This window comes from Pteronotus mesoamericanus, unplaced genomic scaffold, assembly GCF_021234165.1.
Source record: "Pteronotus mesoamericanus isolate MK-2021 breed Mesoamerican mustached bat unplaced genomic scaffold, CSHL_Meso_final scaffold_31, whole genome shotgun sequence".
Classification (NCBI taxonomy): Eukaryota; Metazoa; Chordata; class Mammalia; order Chiroptera; family Mormoopidae; genus Pteronotus; species Pteronotus mesoamericanus.
This window is the reverse complement of record NW_026555312.1, coordinates 20,776,874-20,804,344: the sequence shown is the minus strand read 5'-3', so window position 1 is coordinate 20,804,344 and position 27,471 is coordinate 20,776,874. Positions and strand designations below refer to the sequence as shown.

At 37.1% G+C, this 27,471-nt stretch overlaps 1 protein-coding gene and 1 pseudogene across 5 annotated transcripts in view; one reads left to right on the top strand and one right to left on the bottom strand.

Moving 5' to 3' along the window:
• The window catches only part of FARS2 (phenylalanyl-tRNA synthetase 2, mitochondrial), a 529,812-nt gene that overhangs the window by 380,372 nt on the left and 121,969 nt on the right, over positions 1-27,471 (bottom strand). For all 5 annotated transcript variants that reach the window (XM_054591914.1, XM_054591912.1, XM_054591911.1 and 2 more), the window contains one exon: positions 3,872-4,031. In XM_054591914.1, the coding sequence (XP_054447889.1) occupies positions 3,872-4,031 (160 nt within the window). The remainder of the gene's footprint in view (positions 1-3,871; positions 4,032-27,471) is intronic.
• LOC129085742 (transmembrane protein 216-like) lies at positions 8,264-8,874 on the top strand (annotated as a pseudogene).

The following is a 27,471-nucleotide window of genomic DNA, read 5'->3' as shown; positions in this document are numbered from 1 at the left end:
AAAAAATAAAGTTAAATAAAAGAGACTGGAGATTGTAGGAATTTCAAGAAAGGTGAATCAGAGCAAATATGGGGAACATGGTGGAAAAAATAAACTAACAAAATAGAAATAGACTCATAGCTGGCAGAGGACCAGGGGTAGAAGGCCTGGGTGAAAAAGGTGATGGGATTAAGCAAAAATAAAATTAAAAAATAAATGGCTAAAATTAAAATGACTGACTATATATCAAGTATGTAGAAGATGTAGAGCAGCTCGAGCCCTCATACACAACTAAAAGGAATGTAAAATTGCAAAACCACTTCAGAAAACAGTTAAGCGGCTTCTCATAAAGTTAAAATACATCTACCATATGATTTAGAACTTCCACTGAGAAATGAATACATAAGTCCATACAAAGACTTGTGTGAGAAACATGTCTGGAAGCTCTACATGCAATAGCAAAAGGCTAGAAATAATCTGAATGTCTATCAGTGGGTGGATGAATCAAAAAACTATGGAACAGTATGCTTAGCAATAAAAAGGAATGAGTTACTGATAATTATTTGGAGATATTACAACATGGATCTCCAAATAATTATGCTAAGTAAAATAAGCCAGGACAAAAAAAATTGTATACCTTATAGAATTACATTAACATAAATCTAAAAGGTGAAAACTAATCAATAGTGACAGAAAGTAGTTCACCAGATGCCTGGAGTGAGGGGGTGTAGGGAAGGGCAAGAAGGAGAAATTACCAAGGGACAAGAGGAAACTTTTGGGGGTGATGAACATGTTATTATCTTGATTCTGCTGGTGGTTTCACAGGTGTATACCTAGGTCAAAACTAACAAAAGTGTGTAATAATGTTCAGTTTACTGTATGTCAACTTAGCAGATTTTATACTTTAAGTATGTATAGTTTATTTTTGTCAATATAGCTCAATAAAGATGTTCTTTTAAAAAGCTCAGAAGGAAGAAAAGTAAAGTACCTAGGAATAAACTTAACAAAGTAGGTAAAAGACCTGTACTCAGAAAACTACACAACACTGAAAAAAGAAATTAAGGAAGACACAAATAAATGGAAGCTATACTGTGTCCCAGGACTGGAAGAATTAACATCATCAGAATGTCCATACTACCCAAAGGAATTTAGAGATTCAACACAATCCCTATTAAAATACCAATGATGTATTTCACAGACATAGAACAAACATTTAAAAAAATTTATATGGAACCATAAACGATCCCAAATAGCCGCAGCAATTTTGAGAAAGAAAAACAAAGTAGGAGAGATCACAACACCTGACATCAAACTATATTACAAGGCCACTGTAATCAAAACAGTCTGTTACTGGCACAAGAACAGACACATAGATCAATGGAACAGAATAGAGAGCCCAGAAGTAAACCTATGTCTCTATGGTCAATTAATATTTGACAAATGGGCAGACGCATAAAATGAAGCAAAAATAGCCTGATCAACAAATGGTGTTGGGAGAGCTGGACAGCTACATGCAAAATATTGAAACTCGACCACCAACTTACACCATACACAAAGATAAACTCAAGATGGATAAAAGACTTAAATACAAGTTGTGACACCCTAAAAGTCCTAGAAGAGAACATAAGCAGGAAACTCTCAGATATCCCAAGCAGCAATATTTTCACTTATATGTTCCCCAGAGCAAGGGACATAAAGGAAAGAATAAACAAATAGAACTTTATCAAAATAAGAAGCTTCTGCATAGCTAAAGAAAACATCAGCAAAATGAAAAGGGAACAAACAATATGGGAAAATGTATTTGCCTATGATACATCAGACAAGGGTTTGATCTCCAAACTATGTAGAGAACTCACACAACTCCACTACAGGAAGATGAACAATCCAATTAAAAAAAAGGGCAAAGGACCTAAACAGACAATTCTCCAAGCAGAGCATACTCAGGGCCCAGAGACATATGAAAGGATGCTCAGCATCACTAGCCATCAGAGAAATGCAAATTAAAACCACAATGAGATACCACTTCACACCAGTCAGAATGGCCATCATAAAGTAACCAACAAACAACAAGGGCTGGCAAGGTTGTGGAGATAAGGGAACCCTAGTACACTGTTGGTGGGAATGCAGACTGGTGCAGCCACTGTGGAAAACAGTATGGAATTTCACCAAAAAAATAATAATGGAACTGCCTTTTGACCCAGTGATTCCCCTGCTGGGACTATACCCTAAAGATCCCAAAACACCAATTCAAAAGAACCTATGCACCCCAATGTTCATAGCAGCACAATTTACAATAGCCTAGTACTGGAAGCAACCTAAGTGTCAATCAGTAAATGAGTGGATCAAAAAACTATGGTACATTTAGATAATGGAATATACAGCAGAAAGAAAGTACTACTACACTTTGCAACAGACAGCAAGGATGGAAATGGAGAGCATTATGCTAAGCTAAATAAGCCAGGGGGCGAAAGACAAATACCATAAGACTGCACTTGTAAGTGGAATCTAATCAACAAAACAAATAAGCAAGAAAAATATAACCAGCAACAGTGAAAGAAAAAGCAAACCGACAGTAACAAGAGGGAAGGAGGGAAAGGGGTAATGGGGAAAAGAAGAGGAAGGGTCAAATCTAGGAACATGTATAAAGGACTCATGGACAAAGCCAGAGTGGGGAAGGGATGAGGGTAGGAGGAGGGAGTGGGTGGGGCAGGGGAAAGTGGTGGCGGGAAAATGGAGACAAATGCATTTGAACAATAAAAAATTTAAAAAAATTAAAAGCTCAGAAAGATAAGAGCTTACTTAGTGTCTGTCTTCTAAACATTTTTAAATTGTAGGTCACAATTAAGAAAAATCTCTAACCTTCTCTTTACAGCTTCCTAAAAACAAACAAAATATTATATCAAGGAAGTCAGACATCGTTGGACAGGGGGCGCAACACAAAAATTTTCTTAGAGAAATAATCAAGGGCAAGTGACTAAAGTGAAGGTCCAGCTTTTAAAAATATTGTTCTTCAGGAAATTCACTGTTAACATTTTTGCTATTGACAGTAGTAATCAATATATAAATATGTAAAATCTCCCACTGGGCCCACTTACATGGTTAAGAATCTTGCCCTACATGGATAGACCTAGAGGATATTATGCTAAGCGAAATGAATCAGTGAGAGAAAGACAAATACCATATGATGTCACTTATATGTGGAATCTGAAGAACAGAATAAACAAAACAAACAAATTCATAGATATAGAGAACAGACTGATGGTAGCCAGAAGAGAGGGGAGTTGGGGGACTGGGTGAAAAGTTAAAGAGATTAAGAAGTACAAATTGCTAGTCACAGAATAGTCCTGGGGATATAAACTACAGCATAGGGAATGTAGTCAATAATATTGTAATAACTATGTTATGGTGTCAAATGGGTACTATACTTATTGAGGTGATTACTTTTTAAGTTATATAACTGTCTAAACACTATGCTGTACACCTGAGACTAATATAATATTGAATGTTAGCTGTAATTGAAAAAAATTTAAGTTAAATAAACAAATAAAATGAGGAAGGGAAAGAAAAGAATTTTGCCCCGCCATTCAAGTCCAAACACTAGTCAGTCTGTATGCTTTTTCACCACTGATGAATGGCCTGATCTTAATTCATTATCATTCTCATCACAGGATATCATTGTTTTTCTTTCTCTAGCTAATTCTATTTTCATATCCTCCTCCTCCTCACATGGAATGAACTAGGAAATCTATTAAGTTCTACCTCACTATGGACCTGAACCATTAAGCCACAATTTAGACCAAAACATCTAGACACAACTAGCCACAGTGATTTCAGAATGACATTAAGTATTGAATATTTAAGCCCCTAAAGACAAAGACATTTGAGAACTTACCATCTCCAAATAGATGCATCACAAGTCTGGTAAGTGTTTGCTTAAGGTCAAATTCCACTAGCTTCACAGCCTCCATGGTGTGTGTTTCTTGTTTACGGGAAGAACGACAACTTTGTTCAAAGAGCTGCAAGCTTTCTCCATCCTTTACACCAGCAAATAACTGTAAACCAAGAGGAATAATATAAGTACATAAAAATAGTATCTTGGCCATCTATATCAAAAAACATAACATGGGAATAAAATCCACTGTCTATAGACAATGGACATACTGAAATTAACATTCATTTAGTACCAACTGAATGAAACAAACAAAAGCACTATGCTAGAGTGTTTAGGGAATGGACAGTGTTTAGGGAATGAAAGACACTGTTTTGACCTTTGCTCATCTCTCCATTTCCTTTTGTGTTACTTATAGTCATTTCCTCACAAGAGACATGTCTTCAATACTAGTGGAAATACCAGTGAATCAGGCTTCCCGACTCTAAAATTATATTCCTGACCATCCGACAGTACCCTTAGAGTGGGTCCTGAAAGTAGGTAGAAAGTAGAGTCTAGGAATTAAATCCTGTAAATTCCATGAAGGAAGGAAGTATGCCAGACTTTGCTAAACCTGTATCTCCAAAGCCCAGGACAGGGCCACTTACTATCCAGGAAAACTCTAGCAAGTGATAATGGTAGCTAAGCCTCAGGTAATGCTCTGTAAAGTAGGAATAATAACACTAAATTCAGACATACAATAATAATTAAATTAAATAATGCATGAAAAGCATAGAGTACCTGGCACATTGTAATGGCTAAATAAATTTTTCTCATTATCATCACAATCATAAATACTAATCATAGGTATTATTCATAAGCTGCTTTACTACTAAAATAAAGTGTCCCCATCTTTAACAGCAAAATAGATCTTTACCTGCCAAGAGACTGACTAAAGAAAGGGAACTGAGCAAATGAAGCTACCATTCTTTCCAGCTGATGTCTCATGAAATCAAAAACAGAAAACTTGTTAATAAAATAATAAATTAACTGTTGTTCCTAGTACTATTGGGAGGGATAATTAGAATAAAACCTCATCAATCTACTAAAAACACAAAAATTCTTAAAAGCACTGAAGAAGAAGCAGAATAGAGAGGCGGGGGGGCGGGGCGGGGGACGGCAGAAAAAAAGCCCCGCAAAAAGCCAGAGAGAAATACTGAGAATATGTGTCTATCCAATGTACCAACCGAAAAACTGAACATTGGTTGTGACAAGCTACTACAGCAAGTGAGGCCAAAGCAAAAGTCAGCAATGTCTGACCAAGTTGGGTGTCAGATAAAGATCCCTGAAGGACTTATCCTCATAATAGGGAGCAATACAAAAACAAACCAGGTCTTACATAGTATTGTAGTCAGATGTTACATTACCTGGGCAAATAGAGAGAACCTCAGGCTGTGAAAATGAACTAAGGCAACTGCAGACTAGTAGTTCCTCTAAGTGTCTGGCAAAATCAAATATAAAATTTTGGGGCAGTCCACTTTTGCTTTCAGGCTTTAATTATTCATTGTGGCCAATATACAGGGTCTGGCAGAAGTAACGCCTGCTTCAATGTGGCTGGTAGGGTAACAGTATGAGTGTAATAATTTATTGTTTTAATTTGAACAGTTCACCTAAATGTCATAAGGCATGCTTGAGAGTGATATTATTATGTTATAGAATCACATACTTACAACTTTGTAATAAAAAATTTTGTGATAAAAAAGGGGTGTTATTTGTGCCGGATCCTGTAGTTTTAGTAGATCAGAAGCACTGGCATGTCTGTATAAGTACAGAAAACATACCAAAAATATTAGGACAGGATGAGGATGGTTGAAAGAACAAATTCAAAACACACCAATGTTTCCCAAAGAGCAGCACGCATTCTATTAAGATTTATGGAGGCAGAGAGTAAATACTTTATATTAACAATTCCGTATAAATTTAATTGTGTACTAGAAAAATATTCCATATCAAACATATAATTAACAGATAGTATAGCTTAAAAGAATACTAAGTAAAAGAAATCAGTCATTTTGATTGTTTTAAATAAACTATTAAGGTATCAGACCACCAAGTTGTACCATACACAAAGATAAACTCAAGATGGATAAAAAACTTAAATATAAGTTGCGACACCATAAAAGTCCTAGAGGAGAACATAGGCAGGAAAATTTCAGGTATCCCAAGCAGCAATATTTTCACCACTATGTCCCCCAGAGCAAGAGATATAAAGAGAATAATAAACAAATGGGACTACATCAAATTAAAAAGCTTCTGCACAGCTAAAGAAAACATCAGCAAAATGAAAAGGGAACAAACAATATGGGAAAATGTATTTGCCTATGATACATCAGATAAGGGTTTGATCTCCAAACTATGTAGAGAACTCACACAACTCCACTACAGGAAGATGAACAATCCAATTAAAAAAAGGGCAAAGGACCTAAACAGACAATTCTCCAAGCAGAGCATACTCAGGGCCCAGAGACATATGAAAGGATGCTCAGCATCACTAGCCATCAGAGAAATGCAAATTAAAACCACAATGAGATACCACTTCAGAACGGTCAGAATGGCCATCATTAATAAATCAACAAACAACAAGTGCTGGCAAGGTTGTGGAGATAAGGAAACCCTAGTGCACTGTTGGTGGGAATGCAGACTGGTGCATCCACTGTGGAAAACAGTATGGAATTTCTTTTTTTATTTTTTTTTATTTTTATATATTTTATTGATTATGCTACTACAGTTATCCCAATTTTTCCCACTTTGCTCTCCTCCACCTGATATCCTGCCTTCCCTCCAACAATCCTCCCCTTAGTTCATGTCTATGGGTCATGCATATAAGTTCTTCGGCTACTCCATTTCCTATACTGTTCTTAACATCCGCCTCTCTATTCTGTAACTACCTATTTGTACTTCTTAATCCCTGTACCTTTTCCCTCATTCTCCCCTTCTCCCTCCCAAATGATAACCCTCCAAATGATCTCCATATCTATGAATTTATTTCTGTTCTGCTTGTTTGCTTAGTTTTTCAGACATAGTTGTTGATAGTTGTGAATTTATTGCATCAAAAAAATAATAATAGAACGGCCTTTTGACCCAGTGATGCCACTGCTGGGATTATACCCTAGGAATCCCAAAATAACAATTGAAAAGAACCTATGCACCCCGCTATTCATAGCAGTGTTATTTATAACAGCCAAGTGCTAGAAATAGCCTAAACGCCCATTAGTAAGTGAGTGAATCAAAAAACTGTGGTACATTTACACAATGGAATACTACACAGCAGAAAGAAAGAAGGAACTTCTTCGCCACACCATGGGTGGAACTAGAGAGTAATATACTAAGTGAAATAAGCCAGTCAGTGAAAGACAAATACCGTATGCTCTCACCTGTAAGTGGAACATAATCAACAAAAAAACAAGCAAGGAAAATAGAACCAGAGACATAAAAATAAAGAACATTCTGACAGTGACCAGAGGGGTAGGGGGAGAGAGATAATGGGGGAAAGAAGGGGAAGAGTAAAGTCAAGGGACGTGTATAAAGGACCCACAGACAAGGACAAAAGGGCGGGGGCGGGAGTGGGGATTGAAAGTAGGAGAGTAGGAGTGGGCAGGGCAGGGGAGGGCAATGAGGAAAAATGGGGTCAACTGTAACTGAACAACAATAAAAAAATTAAAAATAAATAAATAAAAAGATATGCTAAGTAGAAAATTTAAGATAACAAAAATAAATGAAAAAGTAACTATTAAGACCTAATAATATACACAACATATTTGTATGTCCAAAAAATACCTGAAACATACGCTAAAGACTAAAGTTTAGCAAACTCTGAAAGAAGGGAAAGCACTAATTCACTAGGCCATCTACACAATACAACACAGAATAGTAAGACCATGAAAACGAGTAAACTATTATGTCTAGAGGAAAATACATTAGAGCTGGGACTTTAGAGATCAGCTAAGCCAACCTCAAATGAGGAAATGAAATCCAGAGAGACGAAGATCCAGAAAGGCTAAGATCACTTAGCATGTAGTCACCAAGCTGGGACTAAAGCACATCCCATCTTTGATTCCAGGGACCTTTAAATGGCACCTCTCACTTAGCTTCATGTTTGAGAGACATTCAGTATTGATGAAATTAAATTAGATATCCATTAATTGAATAGTAGGCTGTGTCATTTGTTCTTCCACTAGCATTTCTTCTCTTTCTCTGACATTTTCTCAAGTGTCCTTGCACAAACCCAAATGACCCAAAACACAAATTCCACCCATACGGCAACTGCTTACAGAAGCCAGAGCAAGTAGTTCACAAATGAGAAAAAGCAGGTGCAAGAAATTCATTCTAATTAGACCTAAAAAAGAAGTGGGACTGAAGATGGCGCTGCAAGGTAAACAGTTATCCCCTGCCTCTGAAAATCGTGTTCTTTTTGAACATGTGGTGCTTATTATGCTATCTATCTCCTGCTAGAATTCTTCATATTTCTGTATAAATGTCTCCTGCTACCATATCTAACAGCCAACCTAGTATTCAATGTGGTGATGCTCCTCCTTTACCATGGAAATGAAGTGATTTGGCTATTTTTTGATACGAAGGGAAACCTCTGCCAACAAAAGAGGCCACTTGCTGTTAGAGTGCTAGTCTTGACTTTCCCACCTGCCACGATGGCCTACTAGTGCATGCTGCTGCACACCTATGTGCTCCACCTGGAAGCCATCATGAACAGCATCTTGCTATTCTTCTGTGGTTGAAAGCTGCTGCTTAAGGTGCTCACCCTGGCCTCTATCTCCAGTATGGACAGAATTCGAAGTAAAAAAATTTCAGCCAGCAGCCCTCAGAGGCCAAGAGTACACAGACTTCTGCTACTTTGGCCACCCCACAGAGAAATGGTGGTTCAGGTGGTCCTGGGGAAAGTTGCAGCTTTCCCTCAGCACAGACATTTGGGCAACAAAGTAAGCATTGGGCCACTGGGCTTCCTCTTCTAAACAGGACCATCAGCCTAAGAGATTCTTACACACCCCAGTACAGGGAGGGGCTGGTTGTCCCCCTCCTGGCCATTCTCAGAACAATTCCCTGCTGATCTCCAGTTCCCCTCTTCGACCACCATGGTCAGAACGTCTCGTGTGGACCATGCAGGCTCCTTGTGCTTCGGGCACAACCTGAGTCATGAGTCACACTTCCGGTATCCTGTATGTGCTGTGCCCCACCTGTCATGCATGAGCGCAGAGAGCCTGAAGACGGTGTGCTCCAAGTGACACAAAAGCCTCTTATCCTTATTCTTCAGAGACTGAGCTCCAGAATTTTTTTTAGTAGCACATAGTGTTATTTTTCTATTCTCACCATGAAACAAGCACTATTTCATAATAAATATACATTTTTTGTTGTGAAAAAAAAGTAGAAATAAAGTGGACTGCAAAAGCCAATTAAATTAAAAATTTAGAATGCCAAAAGAATTTCTCAAAATGACCCAGATTTCAAATAGACATTTTAAAAGCAAATAAAAAAGCAAATGGTCAGAAGAATAATATACATCTAAGTAAAATCCTATGAATAGCCAAGTGTAAATGGGGCTTGGGAGATTGCAAACTTCAAGTAGTTACTTAGGACTTCCCTAAGCAATCATTTTCTATTTGGCCATTTAAAAATATCCATTGGTTATTGGTTTAATCTATATAACCTGCCTTACATATGAATGCTAAATACTTACCCACCCTGTCTCTCTGATTTCCTGAAACAGGTAAAATGATCCTTTAATAAACTATGCTGCTGTTTGCACTACCATGGCTAACAGTTATTGATCATTTACTATAACTGCTACCTTATTGGGTGCTTACCTTGCTTACTACATGGTTTCATTTCCCCATTTCTCAAATAAGAAACCTGGGGTTTAGAGAAGTTAAATAACTTCTCTATTACACAGTAAGTCATAAAGCCTAAATTCAACCCAAAATCTGACCCACAACTGCATCTTCAAGGCATCATGGTAATTTCCAGGACAGAATATACATTATCATCTCTTTGGCTTCCATGTAGAAAGCATCCACAGTCTGATGAATGGGATTAAGGACGGAATATAAAACATGAAGAGAGAGACACTGCAGTGGTTTCACACACTGAGTCTACTTTCGGTACCTAAAATGACATAGTAACACTTTAATCATTGCACAAGGTAAATAAAACTTCAAAAAATGGTAAGGTTTTCTTTTCAAGTGCATTAATATGTGCAATTGCATCAACATAACTGTGCGAACAGTTATTTGAGGACGACTGCTTTGAAACCTAATGTGAATTACAGCACTGTTCTGCATCGTTAACAGGAAGGCATTGTGTGGAAGAGGCCCTATCAAGTCTAGAGAGGCTGATATTTCCGAGGTGCCTATTATGACACCACAGAAGTTGATGCAGGTTATCCCAGTCCTTTCCTTCTTAACTAAAGGAAAGAAGAGAGCCAAAGGAAACAGTAGTAGAAGTGTGGAATAGAAATGCTTAAAAGTTGAACCCATAAATACTCTTCATACTGGTGAGGAAGCAGAAGAAACATTGTTCAAACCCAAAAGTGGTTCAGGAGAAACCCTCCAGAGGGAAAGTGATGGGTTTCTAATACTGCTGTTGATTTTATAAAGCTCTAAAACGTGGCATGCCATAGAAAATAATCAAGATAAAACCTTAATTTAAGTAGTCCCTATGGTGGCTGGGGGCTCATAAAAGGCAAGATACCCCACAGGAATATCTGAAGCATGTGAGATACACAGGAGCACAAGCTCACGGCATTTTAACTTAATCTTTGCTGATGAAACAATTTCACATTCTAGCCCAATATCTGGCCTTTGGTAACAGGTTTGAGGGCTAGCCTACTGCTACAGTGAGAGAAAAAATTGTGCTTGCTTTCTGAATAACCTAAACAAGGGAAGTACTGGAACAAGAAATTGTGGTAGCAGTGTCAAGACATCATGTTAAAAGGTAAATTAGTAATAGATAATGTTTTCAAGTTACAAAGCATTTTACTGTTACAATACATTTCTGCATTGTAACAGTAAAATGAATATGATAGGGTTACTTCAACAGCATTTGAAACTCTAACCAGTTCATAAGCCAGTCACCAATTCAGTTAACTTTAGGTACATAAGTCGATCTTCGCCTGAGGTGATACAGCAAAAATCTAAAGCCAATATGGAACAGCCCTTAACAACATACTTGCTCTGAACAGTATCAAATGCAAATGCAAGTACAAGTAACATGAGTAATGAAGAGAAAATTCAAGATAATGTTAATGGAAAAATACTGCTGGGTGATACAGACAAACAAAATAGTTTATACAGATTGAGTACAAAAAAAAAAAAAAAAAAATGAGGTCAGCTCTGGCCAGTATAGCTCAGTTTGTTGGAGCATCATCCCATAAACCAAAGGGTTGCCGGTACAATCCCCAAGGTATGTACAGGAGGCAACTGATCGATGTTTCCCTCTCACATTTATGTTTCTCTCTCTTTATTTTCCCCCAGCCCCACCCTCTTCCTCTCTCTCTAAAAGCAATGAAAAAATGTTCTCGAGTGAGGATTAAAAAAAGGAAAAAGAAATAAAAGTCATAACTATGAATTCAGGCTGTGCAAACACATTTTAATACAGAAGAAGTGAGGGGAAGTGGAAGGAGCAGGAAGAGAAGGAGGAAGAAGAGGAGGAAGAGGAGGAGGAAGAAAAGGAGGAGAAGTAAGAGGAGGAGTGGGGAGGAGAATGAGGAAGAGGAGGAGAATGGGGAAGAGGAGGAGAACTTCAAAACCTCAATAGTACAAAATTGACATTTTAGTGTTGATGTGCTTTGTCTTAGAATGAAGCTACGCCTACAGTCACAAAACATTTCTGCAAGCTGATATTTTTTAAATGTTTAATTTAGCTGTATGACTCTTAGAAAGGATCTAACTCAAGAGATTACCAACTTTATTAGAATTTTTTTTATTTTTAAAAAAATAACACTAGTCTCTGAATAACAAGTAAAGAGAATTCTTTGGCAGTTGGGAGCATGGCGCAGGGTGGGTGGAGGGGACAGGGAATGTTGTTGGGAGACAGTAATATAACTGGGAAATGAAAACCTAAAGGTGCCCATAGGACACAAGATGGTTGTTCAACAGCTTCTTTTGGAAGGGGATTTGAAGAGAAGAGACAGGCTCATTTAAATTTTTTCAGAATGGTTTCACTGCAGATAACATGATACAAATGCTCTCTCCGTTTTTCCTTGCAAAATTATCAGCAAATTCCCTATCACCCATAATGACTTTGTTATGAATGGACTCCTACAGCAAATGAAAGAGGTTTCTAGTTCTACGTTCTGCTGGGTGAGAAATGAAAACAGAGTGCACTAGTGAACATGAACATGAACATGATGTTAAGCAGAAGAGACTTTTTAATTCCAGATTGTATAACTCAAAAATGACAGGCCAGTATAAAATTAGTGCCATCTAGAGGCAAAGAAGATAGAGAACTTGCATTACCCCTCGTGATGATGTTCAATCTTTTCACCAAAAAACACGCTTTTCATTATTTATTCCTCATGAACACATTTTTAAAAGATTTTTTTTTTTTTTGTCTAGCAAACTGAATTTACTAAATAATAATACTTTTTGAAAGACACATACAACTGACAGCCGGGATATACTGACATGATAAAATTCAAGTTGGTATTTATTGTTCTCTGCAAGCTTTTCCCCCCATGACTGTATGATTTCTCAAAGAGATAAGAAGTGGGGGTTAGTATAAGACAATTCCAAAGACAGTAAGAGAGACTGTTAAAGTTGTTGATGTCACTCATGTTTCTGAATTATCAATAGAAAAGTGTTTGTCCACTGCCAAAGATAATTGAAAAAGCCACAGCAAGGTCTGGAAATACAGACAAAAATAAATATAGGTTATAATACATAAAGATTGGTTCATTAATTAATATACATACTAGTTAGTATAAGACATCAATAATAGAGAAAACTGAGTGTGGGATATACGAGAACTCTCTGTACTGTCTTTGCAATTTTTCTGTAAACCTAGAACTATTTTAAAGTAAAAAGATAATCAAAAAATTGAATATAGGCACCATATACTCTGCTGATTGAAGTCAGCATGCTAAAAAGAGACTAATGCCCAAACAACAGCATTTCAAACTCTTACTGTGAAAGAAAACAGGCTACTGTGATCCTTAACCAACTGAGGAGCAACAGGAAAGGGCTCTGTGTGACAGGTGTGACTTCAAGAGTAAGGAATGTCACCACAGTGCCTTGAACAAAGCAGATCCTTTGCTCTTTTCTTCTTAATTCATTAATTTAAGACTGCCTCTCTAAGCATGTGCTGAGTCAAGAACCAAACTCAGAGAAGGAAGTATTAGTTGTTCTCTCCAATTAACTTCAGAGACTTCTACTCATGTACTTCTCTCCTGAAAATGTCTATCTCACCTATACTACTTTCACTAGGGGGGAAATAAAAATAGGTTTTTCCTTCTTCCTGAGAAAAGAGAAATCATCAGACAACACTTCCAGCCCCCAACTTCTAGCCTTTCATTCCTGCTCATAAATGCATTTGCCTCTGCAGTCATGCTTCAATCCTTCATGCCCATCTTAATTTAGAAAACAAAAAACAAGAAGGTTCACCTGCCTCCAGTAAAGCTCAAAGCATTAGTAACCCCTCTCCTAATGACTTGAAAACACTCAATCCTATCACTTTCTGTCTCCTGGGATGTTCTTACTTAGAAATCATCCCCTGTCTCCTATACCTTTAATCTCTGGTTTTCTCCTCAGTAAACATACTCGATTCTTCCCTGTAAACAAACAGTCCTCAAAACAAACAAAACTCCCCCCTAATCCCCATTTCATGCTACAAACTACCCTCCCTCTTCTTCACAGCTAAGTTGGTCTTTCTTCACAACTTCCCCCTCCTTGCTCTCCTATTGCTAAATATTTGCATTCCTCAGCCTCATTTTCAGCTTTGTACACTTCTGACTTTGCTTCCTCTTCCCTAGATGAAAGCCGCTAAACTCATAGCTGCAACTACAAGCTGTAGGCTGATGATCAGAATCTCCATCTCCATCTTTGACAATGAGGCCAGGGCCCAGACACATACATACACCTGCCTCCTGGACATCTCCACTTGCAAACCTCCACCTAAACATATCTCAAACTCAACTAGCTCTCCTGACCCCTACCCCTAAAAACATTTCTCCTCCTGGGATCCCTAACCTTGGGAATAGTACTCAGAAACAAAACTTACCATTATTTTCAAATGCTTTTCCTTTTCCACATGCCGCCACCAAAACCAGTAGATTCAACCTACTAAACACTCTGAAGTTCATCCTTTTATATCTGTCATCTCTCTGTTTCTTTGTCTTACCCTGCAGTTGTTTCTTGGGTTATTATAAATAATCTTCTAATTAGTCTCATCATCTCCATTCTTTCCCTACACTGCTCTATTCCATGGACTATTTTGCAAAATTCTTTTTCTAAAATGCCAATCTGACCGCATCACTCCTATGCTTAAAAAGTTATTAAAACCTTCTCTTTCTTTTTAAACTAAAGCTCAAATTCCATAAGGTGACCCTAGAAGACCCTTCATGAAGCAGTTTATACCTCTCCCTCTAACAATTTCCAATCATTTCCCCCCATTCCAGCCCCCCCACCACACACAATCCAGGGATCCTTCACATTCCTTTGTATCTTCATGCCTCCAACTCTGCTACTCCCACTATCAGGAACAGAGCGGACCTTCTCTGCCCGTATCACTTCAAATTTCTCTTTAAAATTCTTTAGTAAACCTTCTATTAGTACCCGAAGGAATAAAGGTTTCCTTCTTCTGTGCCTTAGCCATAACTCTTTCATTGTGCTGGTTATTTTGTATAGAGTTTCTAGTTTATCTGTCTCTCTCACTAGACTGTAAACAAAAGGAACAGCACTCAGGAACTTATTTTACAATAATCCTGTTTAGGATAAGGTTTCTAAGAACACGTGGTGTCTAAACACAAAGGCAATCTATATCCAATTCAGTTCAAGCAAAACTTGTCACTAAGCAGATCACCTCTAAGCCCCAAGGACAAGCTAGTCATCTGGAGAGTGAGAGATAAAGCTTCTAACTCTGATGAATACGGCCTCATATATTTGGCAGACCCACCATTTATTAATTCTTGGTTCACAGACAAAAAATAAGTAAGAATCACTTATAAAAATAAGCACGTTCACATATCTTAACCACAGGAATTCCCAAGCCTTCATTTCCCCTGAATGCAGCAAGCAAATTCAATTATATTATTTAAATCCAACTAAAGCATTTCAGCAAATATTAAGTATTCAAATCGCTTTGGAGGAAGGATTGGATGTCTCACTGAGATGAACAGACAGACATATTAAAAGGATAGCAGACTCATCCAAGTAGATTTCAGCTGCTAATTTCCAGTTTTTAATTTCTCTAAACAACTGGCCCTAAGTGAAATCTTCTACTGTTCATCATTTGAGAAGATATGTGTTTGAAAGGGGCCAGTTAAATACAACTCTGTCCTAGGGTCTCCATGGGAAGTCTGTTCCTCTTTTAACTAATTGATATTGAATCAGTTTTGCCATTCCCTGGTTTTTTGTAACACAGGACATGCCAATTAATCAAGTTACAGAGATTAGCACAGGGGAGGGACTGTATTAAAGCTCTGCACTGCCAAAGTAGGCTTTATTTTCTCCCTGCTGCTTGTCTTATTTCCTCTCCTTCACCTGAAACTTTGTGCCAGTAAAATAACAAGAACAGAACTGAGTCAATATTCTATGGTGAAAAGATGCTACAAAAATACATTGGTGATTAAAAGGCAAGTTTTGCCAGGCAGCTGGACAAAATATTGGCTGGCAAGGATGCTATACAGGACCAGAAGATCAAGTCTCAAATGGACAGATTCCCATAGTTTCAGCAGTTTTCACAAAGGAGCCCTCCCACACAAACACACGCACACAGGACCTTCATTTGCCAACTCAGACAGGTCCCGCTAGACAATACGCCCCCTCACTTAAGCCTCCATGACAGAAACTTCATGTTGAATATATCATAGGGGCTACTGAGCTCCTTGCTTAGTGACAAATATCCATGTTCTCAAGAAGCCATGGTCAGGAATATACTCAGGACAGCTAGGTGGTGTCCACATGACTCCCCACAGCAGTTTTCCTGGCAGGTCCAGTTGCACTCAGCAGCAATTCAGTTGAGTATCAGTGATTTCTGCCTCCTCTCATGCCCCAAGGATACTACCAAAAGCTTCTGGGGATCTCCAAAATCTGGTCAGATGTTTTGCTTGCTTTTATCGACTCTGACATATTGTGACAAGAATACTTTTTCAGAACTTTGTATTTCAGTACTTCTCTTCTCCTGGGGTTTCTTCTAGGGGTACCAATGGGAGAAAAATGTAGATTAATACTCTTCCAACATCTAGCCTACACAGAGAGAACATCAGAAACTTCCATCCATCAAAGCAAGGAAGTTATATGAAGCTGTACACAAAGTACATGAGAGATTCAATGTCTGGATGAGTTCAGGCAAAAAACAATGACAACAATAAAAAACACCCTGTCCAGGTGTGAACTGCTTCTCATGACAACCACCATTTAAAGGAGAAAACTTCATCCATTCTGCTGTTAACTTTAAAAGTGTGATATCTCATCATCCTGTTCCTAGGTCGGCCATGATGACAAAGAAAACTAAGAGAAATGAACTGCATTTTTTTTTAATATTTTGGTAATGTGAATTTTAATTTCAAACAGCATTATGTATACACATGCATGTGTGTATGTCTGTGCTTGATGGCTACCTATGGTTAAACTAATATATGCCTCAGGTGCACTGTGTTAAGGTTTTTTTGTTTGTTTTATTTTTTTTTATTTTATTTTTTCAAATACATTTGTCTCTGCCTCCCCCCCACCCCTTTCCCTTGCCCCCTCCCTCCTTCCCTCCCTCAGCTCTTCCCCTTTGGTTTTGTCCATGAGTCCTTGCTATATGTTCCTTGACTTTCCCCTTCCCTCCTTTTCCCCGCCCCCCCTCCCTCCTTCCCTCTTGTCTCTGTTGATTTCTTTTCCTTTCAGGGTTGCTGGTCTTATTTTTCTTGCATCTTTGTATTGTTGGTTAGGTTCCATTTATAGGTGAGATCATATGATATTTGTCTTTCCCCCCCTGGCTTATTTCGCTTAGCATAATGCTCTCCAGTTCCATCCATGCTGTCGCAAAGTTTAGTATGAACTGCATTTTTTTGTTCAGGTAGCTAACCTCCCTATTCATGGTGCTATAACAGGCCTGAGACCCATCTAAATTCTATCACCTATCATCTATCACAAAGGAAGATGACAGAAGTCGTATTACTGATCAACAGAAAAGACAGAAGTGGCCTTAAAAAAGTAAGTCAGACCTAAAAATTAAGACCCACAAGATATCTGATTCATGCTGATGATGCACAGGTAGATCTATACTAAACAGGAACAGGGCAGACATCTATTTTGAAGATAAATAAAAGGGTATGGGTAGAGGAGCTAACATTTGCTGAGCATCTCCCACTCACAAGGCATCATGCTAGGTACTCTAACTACAACTCAGGAATTGTCCTTGTTTTAATAAAGGAAATTGAGGCTCCAAGTGGTTAAATAATTTATCTAAGGTCCTCAGTGCGAGAGCCAGGATTTGATTATCTTCTCACTAGCTCAAAAGATGGTGTCATTTCCAGAAAAAGAAGCACTGCTACTGAAAACCTTTTCCATATACGATGCCAAGGCTCACAGATCAGCTCCAAGGGCCAACACTCAAAGTTCAAGACTTTTGTTCAATCCTGAAGGGCAAAAAAATGCATAATTCCTTACTTTAACACTTTTATGTACAAATAAAAGTTATTTACTAGTAACTGACTAAATGGTTTACTAGGAATTTCTAAAACAAGGCATCCATAGACAAAATTAAGGCATTATTAGAGTTGATGAGTGACTCTCAATGCTCCACCATAAAGTCTGGCTGCCCAAGAACAGTGTGATGGTTAATTTTCAGTATCCACTTGACTGGGCCATGGGGTGCCCAGATATGTGGTTACACATTATTTCTGGATGTGTCTACAAGAGTGCTCCTTGGTGAGATTAACATTTGAATCAGTAAAGTGAATAAAGCAGATTGCACTCCTTTGAGAAGGCCTCGTCCAAACTTTGGAAGGTCTGAATAGAATAAAAAAACGAGTAAGAATTTTTCCCTCTGCCTTTTATTAGGCCTTTAGTCTGGGTTTCTCAGCCTCCATAATCACATGAGCCACTTCCTTATAATAAATCTCTATGTAAATCATATACAGGTGTACACACACACACACACACACACACAGAATCTTATTTGTTCTGTTTCTAAAGAACCCTAACTAATACAGACAACACTAAAAATCTCCTATTGCCCTAAACACAATTTAAAAGTCAGAATCTCCACAGTTCACAAGAAGAAAATTATCAATCTTCAGTGGTATCCTAAGTTGGCTATAGATTTCAAATGCTGGTAGAGCCTTTTAACAATAAATCAATGTTAGCTGTAACATTATGAATGAATTTTTGTTTGTTACTTGATAAATGCTATAGTACAATATATACTGATACATGACAGAATCAACATTTAACAGCTATATCTTACAGTCGTATTTAAGACATTATACTTCAAAAAAGAATCATTTATATCACTATTGTCAAAGCAGATAGTTACATATTCTGCATGGTCCTACCCACCAAATTCCCTGAGAAATATCACATATTCATACAAGTAGCTTTCAGTTATGTGCATCATTGGTATCACAGAGCTCTTTTTGCACTAAAAAGGTGAAAGAGTTGGGGCAACTGAACTGAAGACTCATTCACCTTATCTGAGTCCACGCCCTAAAAATATTAAGAAATATCCCCCTGAAGAAGGTAACCAAAATTCCCTTTGAAACAGTCACATATAATTCTTATGGTGAGGAAATTATTATTTCCACTTGTCTAATGTAAATCCTTCTATGTTTAGGTTTAGGCCTGGGTCATAAACCCTAAAAAATACATAGAACAAATCATCTAAACCCCCAACATATCACAGGCCTCCAAGAGTCTCCCTTCAATGTATGTGTGGTAAGATATGCCTCTCAAAAGATCCATGCCACCCAACTCTGAACCTGAGTCCCATCTCCAACAACCTCTGTGCCTAATGAGATTTCTAAACACAGAACAGCTATTTCTATTTCTTGAATCTGGAATGGTCACTGCTCGGGAATATTCCCTGCCTCAGGACAGAAGCTCTCAGAGAGGTAGAAACTGTTGCCTTGGCTTTCCCAAACACATTCATTCACCCTCCTGCTCTTAGCCTCTGATTCTTAGCTCATGACTTCCACCCCAACCCTGAAATCACCGCAGTAGCCGACATCTGGTCATTTCCAAGTTAAGCAGCATTCCCCGCCCTCTTAGAGCTAACTTAACCCTAAATTCTGTTTATGTAATCCACCACCAAGCATAATCCCAGTTTAGTTCCTATGTGTTCCAAGAGAAGTATTGTAAAGAAGCATAAGTGAGAAGGAAGAAAATGGCTAAGAGAATTAAAAACAGTAGCTTTTCAATTTACTACAAACTTAGGCTGGGAATTGCTGACATGGAGACTGAAATAGTTTTTTATTTTCCTCCTTGACAATGACTTCTAATATCATAATCTAATACAAGAACTCATAATATTCCTTAAACTATATACAAAATCCTATGTGGGTGGTGGTGGGGGAGACGGGGGCGGAAGGTGGTCCAAACCTCACAGCGGATTCTCAAGTGGTAAAAGAAAAAGGTTAGAAACCATTGCTATGATGAAATGCTATTAATCGTATCCAACATTATATAAAGTCTCTATATAGCTGAAAAATATCATTGTGTTTAGTTATTTAGTTTATGAAAAATCCATTTTATATTTCAAATTCATTCATATTCGCAAGTATACAATTTTATAGAGAACTACCTGAGGATGAGTCAGGAGAATGACATTAGACAGTAAATTCAAGGACAAAACCTCAAAAAGAAGATACCAAACGTACCTGTAAAGGGCACGCTATCAGTCAAACAGCAGGAGTGTCATCCCTTACACCTAAGAGCAGACTCAAGCATCTAACAAACAATTCGATGGGAGGTGCATACACAGATTGCTAGCTGGTTCTTAGGCTTGCTAGTAAAGAAAACTCCCTCTGACTACCACCGTCCGTGCACCTACCACACTGAACATCTGAATTATGCCACTCCATCCATACAAGCAGCTTTCAGTAATGTGCACCAGGCAAGGAAATGTGGTCTCCACAAAGATGTGAAGTCTACTGTGGAAAAGCATATCATTGTGAAAATATTTTTGCTACTTTCACACTTTACTTCAACTAGTACAAAAATGTTACTATGATAACATGAATTCAGTACAACTTAATGAGGCCCTCTTGGCCTCCAACAACAAATGTTGAATATAAATGGTAATAATTTTCCTGAGATCTTGGAGGAATGAGATATAGAGAATATCCATCTGTTTTTTTCTGGATGCTATATTAGTTCAGGAGCACAAGCTTTTACCTTTCAAAATATCCTCTATCCTTTATGTACCCAATGTACTGAGAGACAATAACTGGACAGCATCCATACTACCTTAATTATATTCAGAAATTTTAAATTAGAATCAAGAACAACTGTTTTTGTCTCCCTAAATGTGACTTTTCCTAGCACCCCCTTTATTGGGTTAATAACAACCTATCTCCCTAAAGACTTACAGATACTCAGGAAAGGGAGCAAGCTGATTGTGCCAGTTATCAATGCATTGTCTCTGCACCACAAATCAATCCTTCATTGACTGCTCTGTGAAAACCAAGATGGGCCCTTAAAGTATTTTTTGTGGCATCTGGCACAATGTTAAGCTCTGCCAGTAGAGGTCACTGCAGAGACATTAGAAAGGGATTCTTGCTGGATCCCATGTGCCCTGTAGTGCAGGCAGCATCACTCAATTCCCCAGGTGCTCCTACAGTTGCCAATTGCTTCCCCAATTACGCCTCTTAGGCAGTTTCATATAAGAGGGCTTCCTGCATGACACCTCCCCCCCAAGACAGCTTTACCTGAAACCTGGAGAGCAGATTTCCAGCAAATGCCAGAGTGTGGGTATCCAGCAATTCCACCAGCACTGACATCACTACCACCCGTGGCATTCAGCGAGACTGGCTAGGCTAGGAGGAGGGGGAGGGGCTCTTCCCTGAGAGCTCAGTGTCAGTTCTAGGGGAGGCACAGGTGCTCCTTGTATCTATCTGCTTGTTTTGTACTCTCTAGAGTTCTCTTCTTACTAACCAATCCCTCACTACTCCAGTTCTCTGTGTTGTACTTAATAATTCTTCCTTGGTTTGAGTTACTATATGGTTTCTGTCTTATAATCCAGCCTTGACTGACATATCTGCTCCTCTGGAAGGCGGGAGCATGAGAAATAGTTGAGAATGCCCAACCAGAAAAGCTGATAGATGAACTGTCATGCAGTTAACTATGTTAGCTGCCACCTTTTACAGAGTGAAAGTTGGCAGACTAGAACAAGGAAGACATCCAAATGCCACATCTACCAACCGCTACTCTGGGCAGGACCCTGGATTAGAGACAGGAGGCACAGAGAAGATAGAGTGATGCCCTTAAGGAACTGATTAACCAGCTGGAGATACCATACCAGATATACACAAGCCAACAATTCAAGGCAGTTAAGTGCTGAAAGTTCAATGAGGGTTATGGACAGTAATGTTATAGGTTGGTGACAAGGTCAATAGGCTATTTGTTTCTATCTTGTTAAAAGCAAGGAGTAACTACCTGCAAAAATCCTGTGCCACAGAAAACAGAGACCGGCCTCTCTTTAAATGGTTCTCCAAACCCCAGTTTGTCTTCAAATAATGGGGTATTACTCAAATCCAATGTGCTCTGAACTCCTGGCTGTGACCAGTTGCCTCACTGTCAAGAGATACACCTAAGTAAACATTTGGGAAGAGAAAAAGAATTTTAAAAATTAAAGCCATTTCAATTTATGTGTTTCTTTAGCAGTAGGAGTCCCTCCTAAAAGATTTTAAAGAAGAGATTAGGAAAACATGGTGACTATAATCTATCAAGGCCAAATAAAAATGTCTTCAATAAAGCCTCTCTGCATGAGGCTATTAAGAAAACCCAATAACCACATGGTGGAAAATAAAACCCTGTCATTTACTGAAAGACAGGAAAGTGATTCAGGACAGAAAGCAGGAATAAAAAGGATACCCTTGGCAAAACTGCTAGAGTAACAGTGGGGAAGCTTGGAAAAAGAATTCTAAGAACAGGAGGGTTCTAATGAACCATCTGGAAAGTGGGAGAGAATATCAAAGGGAGCAAAAGGGAAATTTTCTAATGATAAATGAGAGTGGTTTTTAAATAAAGATGAATCACAAAGGATTTCAAAGTGGTCGTTTAAAATGAAGGATATCCACTCCACTAAGGATTGAATCATTACAGGCAAGGAACGCAACCTATAGAAAGAACCCCTTAAACCACACTCCTACAGGAAAAAAATGGTGAATGACAACTTTTTTTTTTTTTTAAAGGGAGTTGGAGGCGGGATGGAATATGAACTTGACACAAACATCTTGATGAAGTAGTATTTTAGTAATGTGTTGTGGTGAAGATTATATCAAAAGCTTACTTCTCTGTACACTCATCTTTTCTATGAAAACATTCCCCTTTGTTTCTGAGCAAAGAAAGAAAGGTTCATCATGAATAATCTTAAATTCAGAAGGGAGAATTGCTTGCATATGTGTTTATGTAAGAGTAAGAACCTGGATAAAACTGGCCAGAGGAATATACTCCCCTTCATTCAAAGGGGAATGAAGACACACTAAGGAAACAGACTGCAGCCAGCAGGAAAGAATAAGCTACAGAATGACTGCCTCCCATACAGCCCGAGTATATTCCCGTGGACCTTGCACAGAGCAGAGCTGGTAAAACAGGACAAGGCATCACCAGAGACAAAAGAAAAATATAGTTTCTTTGAGCACTGGTCCAAGTACCTACTTTTTAATTAATATTTTTAAATCAGATTAAATAAATACATGATTTTGTATGGGCTGCCTCTGGTGGGTCTGTCAAACACGAAATCTGCTATTCTTTACAAAATAAATGTCTCAATTAACTGTTTTGTAAAAATTTAGTTTTGAAGCTATAGAACTATCGTTCTCCAACTTTTTAGTCTCAAAAATCCTTCTGTGCTCTAAAAAATGATTACATTTTGCATCATTTGCAAACAATGATGATGCCAGGTACCATTCACCCTCCCATTACCTCACAGGTAATCATTGTTTTGATTTTGGTGTTTATCATTCCCAAGTGATTTTTCACTCCTACCTACACATTTAGCTAAAAACAAAAAAATACTCTACGTGTGATTGTGATATGTGCATGTGTATTTGTGTGCATGGAGAGAGAAAAGCTAGAGCAAGTGAAACACAGAGAGAAAGAGAAAGCATGAGCAAGTACACAGTGAGAGCATGTGTGTTAGGCATATTTTGAAATACCTATAAAAAGATATCATTGTTTAATATCATTTTATTTTCTCTCAATATTGTATTAAAACCTCATCCATGTTGACATAGGTACTTCTAGTTTATTAATGTTGAGTGCTATAAAGTATTCAATGTACAGATATACACTGTTCTTTTTAAATATTATTTAAAGAATGCCTGATCGCATAGCTTATAATTTTTTGGAAATCACCAAATAACTATACAAAACGATGGCAACTATTAACACTCCACTAGAACAGTATAAGATTTATGGTTCTTGTCATAGATAAATACTTGTCATTGATGAATACTTGTTATCAGGATTATTAATTTTTGCTAATCTAATAGGTTTGAAATAATATCTGGTCAATTCTTGTTTACTGATAAAGCTGGTCCTTATTTATTGGCTGATCACATGTCTCTTATCAATTGGCTATTAACGTTCTTTGCCCATTCTTCTTTCCTTAAAAAAATTACACAATAAATCACTCCTGAAAAGTGTATATCAAGGTTAAAGAATAAAAAAAGCACATTCATGTGTGCTCACCACCCATATCCATTTTCAGAAAAGAGAACAGTAGCAGAAGATCTGCAGCCCCCTTCATGCCCCTACCTGGTCACTACCGCAGAAGTAACTAAACTCGATTTTAAATTATTCCCATGCTTTCCTTAACTTTTCCACATATGAATTAACCCCTAAATAATATATTGTTTATTTTCCCATTTTTTTAAATTTTACATAAATCCAACCATACAATGTAAGCTACTGTAACTTTCTTTCTTTGCCTAATAGTACTTTCTATATATATTCATTCATATTAATGTGTATAGTTGTGGTTTACTCATTTTCACAGATATGACATTCACATACCATTGTTTAAACATACCACAAGTTGTTTATCTGTTCTACTCTTGGTAGAAATATGGGTTGTTCAAAATTTAGGCTAATACTAACAGCACTCTGAACAGTCTCAACTATCTGTTGATATAAGTACATTAAGAATGTATCCAAAAAACATATATACATGGGAGTGGGAATCAAGGTGTGGGTTTTTTATACTCCCCAAGAGCATTCCCATGGCTCCATGTATCGGCCAACACTTGATATTGTCAGATTTTTCCCTACTGGATTCTTTTTTTCATACTGAGACCTTTTTTATTTAATCACCCTAATGTTCTATTAGTTACAAGCAAAGCAAATATCTCCACTTGATATTGTCAGCCTGTTGCTTGCCTTTTAACTTAATTAATGAAGTCTTTTATTAGGCAGATATTCTACCTTCAGGTAGTCAACTTTAACAATTTTTTCCATTAAGGATTTTTCTTGTTTAGGGATTCTCGGTTTAAGATATTATCTTCTACTCCCAAGGTGACAAAGATTATCTCCTTATTGTCTACTTCAACTTTTAAAGAGTTCCTTTTCACAAATGAATTGTGAATCCCTCCAGAACTGAATTTTGCATTTGGTGTGAGGTAGATATCAATTTTCTTCTATATAAATAATTGTCTCAGCAATTCATGTAGACTACATTATCCCTACATTTATTTACTATCTCTTCTATTTTATAATAGGATAACAAGTTCCCTAATATGAGTAGAGCTGTTTCAGAGTTCTCAGACTAACCTCATGCTAGAACTAAACCATCTTAATAACTAGAACATTAGATCCTTGATGTCTGGGAAGCATCAAGAATATACCCTTACACTGGTGCTCTTAAAAATTGTTCTGCCTATGCATGAACTTGTCATCCTTCTTATGAATTTAAAAAGCAGTCCTTCAACTTCTTCAAAAAATACCCAGTGGGAATTTTTATTGGATTTGCACCTGAATTTGAATTTACAGATTGATTTTGGGCAAACTGCCATATTGATAACATTGTATTCCTGCCTATGAATCTACAAATATGGTACAGCTCTCCTTTATTTCTTCTTCTCTTACATCTTTTAACAATATCTAATAATTTTATCTATAAATATCTTGAACATCTTCTGCAACAATTAGACTTAAAAGTTTTAGTTGATACTATGAATAACACATTTATTCTATTATATTTTCTAATTGATTATTACTTGTAATGAAGAAACATACCTATATTTTCTTTGTACCCAACAATTTTGCTGAACTGTCTTATTAGTTCTAATAATTGACCTGGATATTCTATTCAATTTTCTAGGTAGATCATCAAATCATCTACACATGAAGTAGCATTATCTTATGTTTCCCAATGCTTATAACTTCTATTTCCCTCTCTGATTTACTGCATAAGCTAGAACTTCACACACAGTGATGAACAGACATAGTGATGGCAAGTAATCCTAAAATGTTGTTTATTTTGATAGAAATGTTTATCACGATTCATCACTAATTAAGATGTTTGTTGTGAGTGCTTGACAAAATAATTTAAAATGTTAAGGGAGTTCCTGTCTATTCTCACTTTGCTGAAAGTTTTTGTCATGAGTACTTAATGTCATCAAATGCTTTTTAATGTCATAAAACATTAAATGCCATCAAATTACTTTTCTACATCTATTGAGGTGATCACAGATTTTTCTCCTCATATCAGTTAATATGGTATAATACATATATAATAATAATGTGGTAGGGCACAGTACACCAAATGAATTAAATTTTTGCAAATATTTAATAATTTTATATCTTTACAGTACACCAAATGAATTAAATTTTTGCAAATATTTAATAATTTTATATCTTTACATTTTAAAAGAACTTATGTTCATAAAGATGAAGCTTCTAAAATTTATTATCTACTTTGTATATTAACATATCTGGCCTCATAAATGAGCTTGACAGGTCTCTTTTTCCATTCTCCCAAATAGACTATACAAGTCTTTCAGATTTGGTAAAAACTCACATGTAAAATCATTTCAGGCTTATGGAAGAGAGGCTATTTATTCTAGACTCAATTGGTTTCAGCTTTCTACTGCATGCAATGTATGTTCTTATACTTAATATTTCCTGCTTCCTGATTTTTTTAAAAATTTTTATAGTTGTCTTCCCCAAGAAATTGTGGATCATTTCATGATTATTTGATACTTTCTTACATTCCTGGACCGTGCATATTCAGCATAGTTGTTTTTTTGTTTTTTGGTTTGGTTTTTTTTTTTTGATTGACTGACTGATCCCAATTTTCCTTCAATCTTTTTCTTAAGCCCTTTATTAGGGAATTTTCAAATGCAAGCAAAAATAGAAAGGATAATGATTACTCTTGTATCCAACATCCAGCTTCAATTCATAACCAATTAATAATTCAAAACCAATCTTCTTACATTCATCCCCAAATGCCTATCCCATATTATTTTGAAGAAAATCCCAGGCATCTAACAATTTCACTCACAGGTATTTCAGTATGTATCTCTAAAAGGAAATAACTTTATAAAAATATAATACCATTATCATACTTTAAAAATAAAAATAAATAACTCCTTAAATTCAAATATTCAGTTAATATTCAATTTCCAATGGTATCATTTTTTTTTCTTTAAAGATGTTTTCTCTTGAAGGGATCTATCGTAGTAATTCTGTCCAACTTTTGTTTTTCTTACAATTTATTTGAAGAAACTGAATCATTTATCTTGTAGAGCAATGCTTCTTCAAGTGTCTAATGAAGGGACAGTTTTTGATTTCCAATCAGTCTCAAACTGATACACGGTCCTACTGCATAGATCTGCTAAACAGACTGAGTACATGCAACCTACCAAGAGCATTTAAGAACACCTCAACCAGTTAACATTCTAGTCAACAAAAGAAATCCACTAATAATGTGCTCAAATATGGTGGCTTAAATATTTCTAAACACTAAACTTTGCTTACACATTTCTAAGTGCTTATTTTGATTTATTAATTTCATTATGCAGATCACCTGTTGAGTAGCTAGCTATACACAGAATGCCCCACAGGCTGGATTTTGCCTATTATTTCTCCATAGTGTAGTTTAACATGTTTCTTTGCCCTCTTACTTCCTATAAATTTCGTACTTATATCGAGATTTTGATCAGATTAAATTCCACATTTCTTGGCAAGACTTTG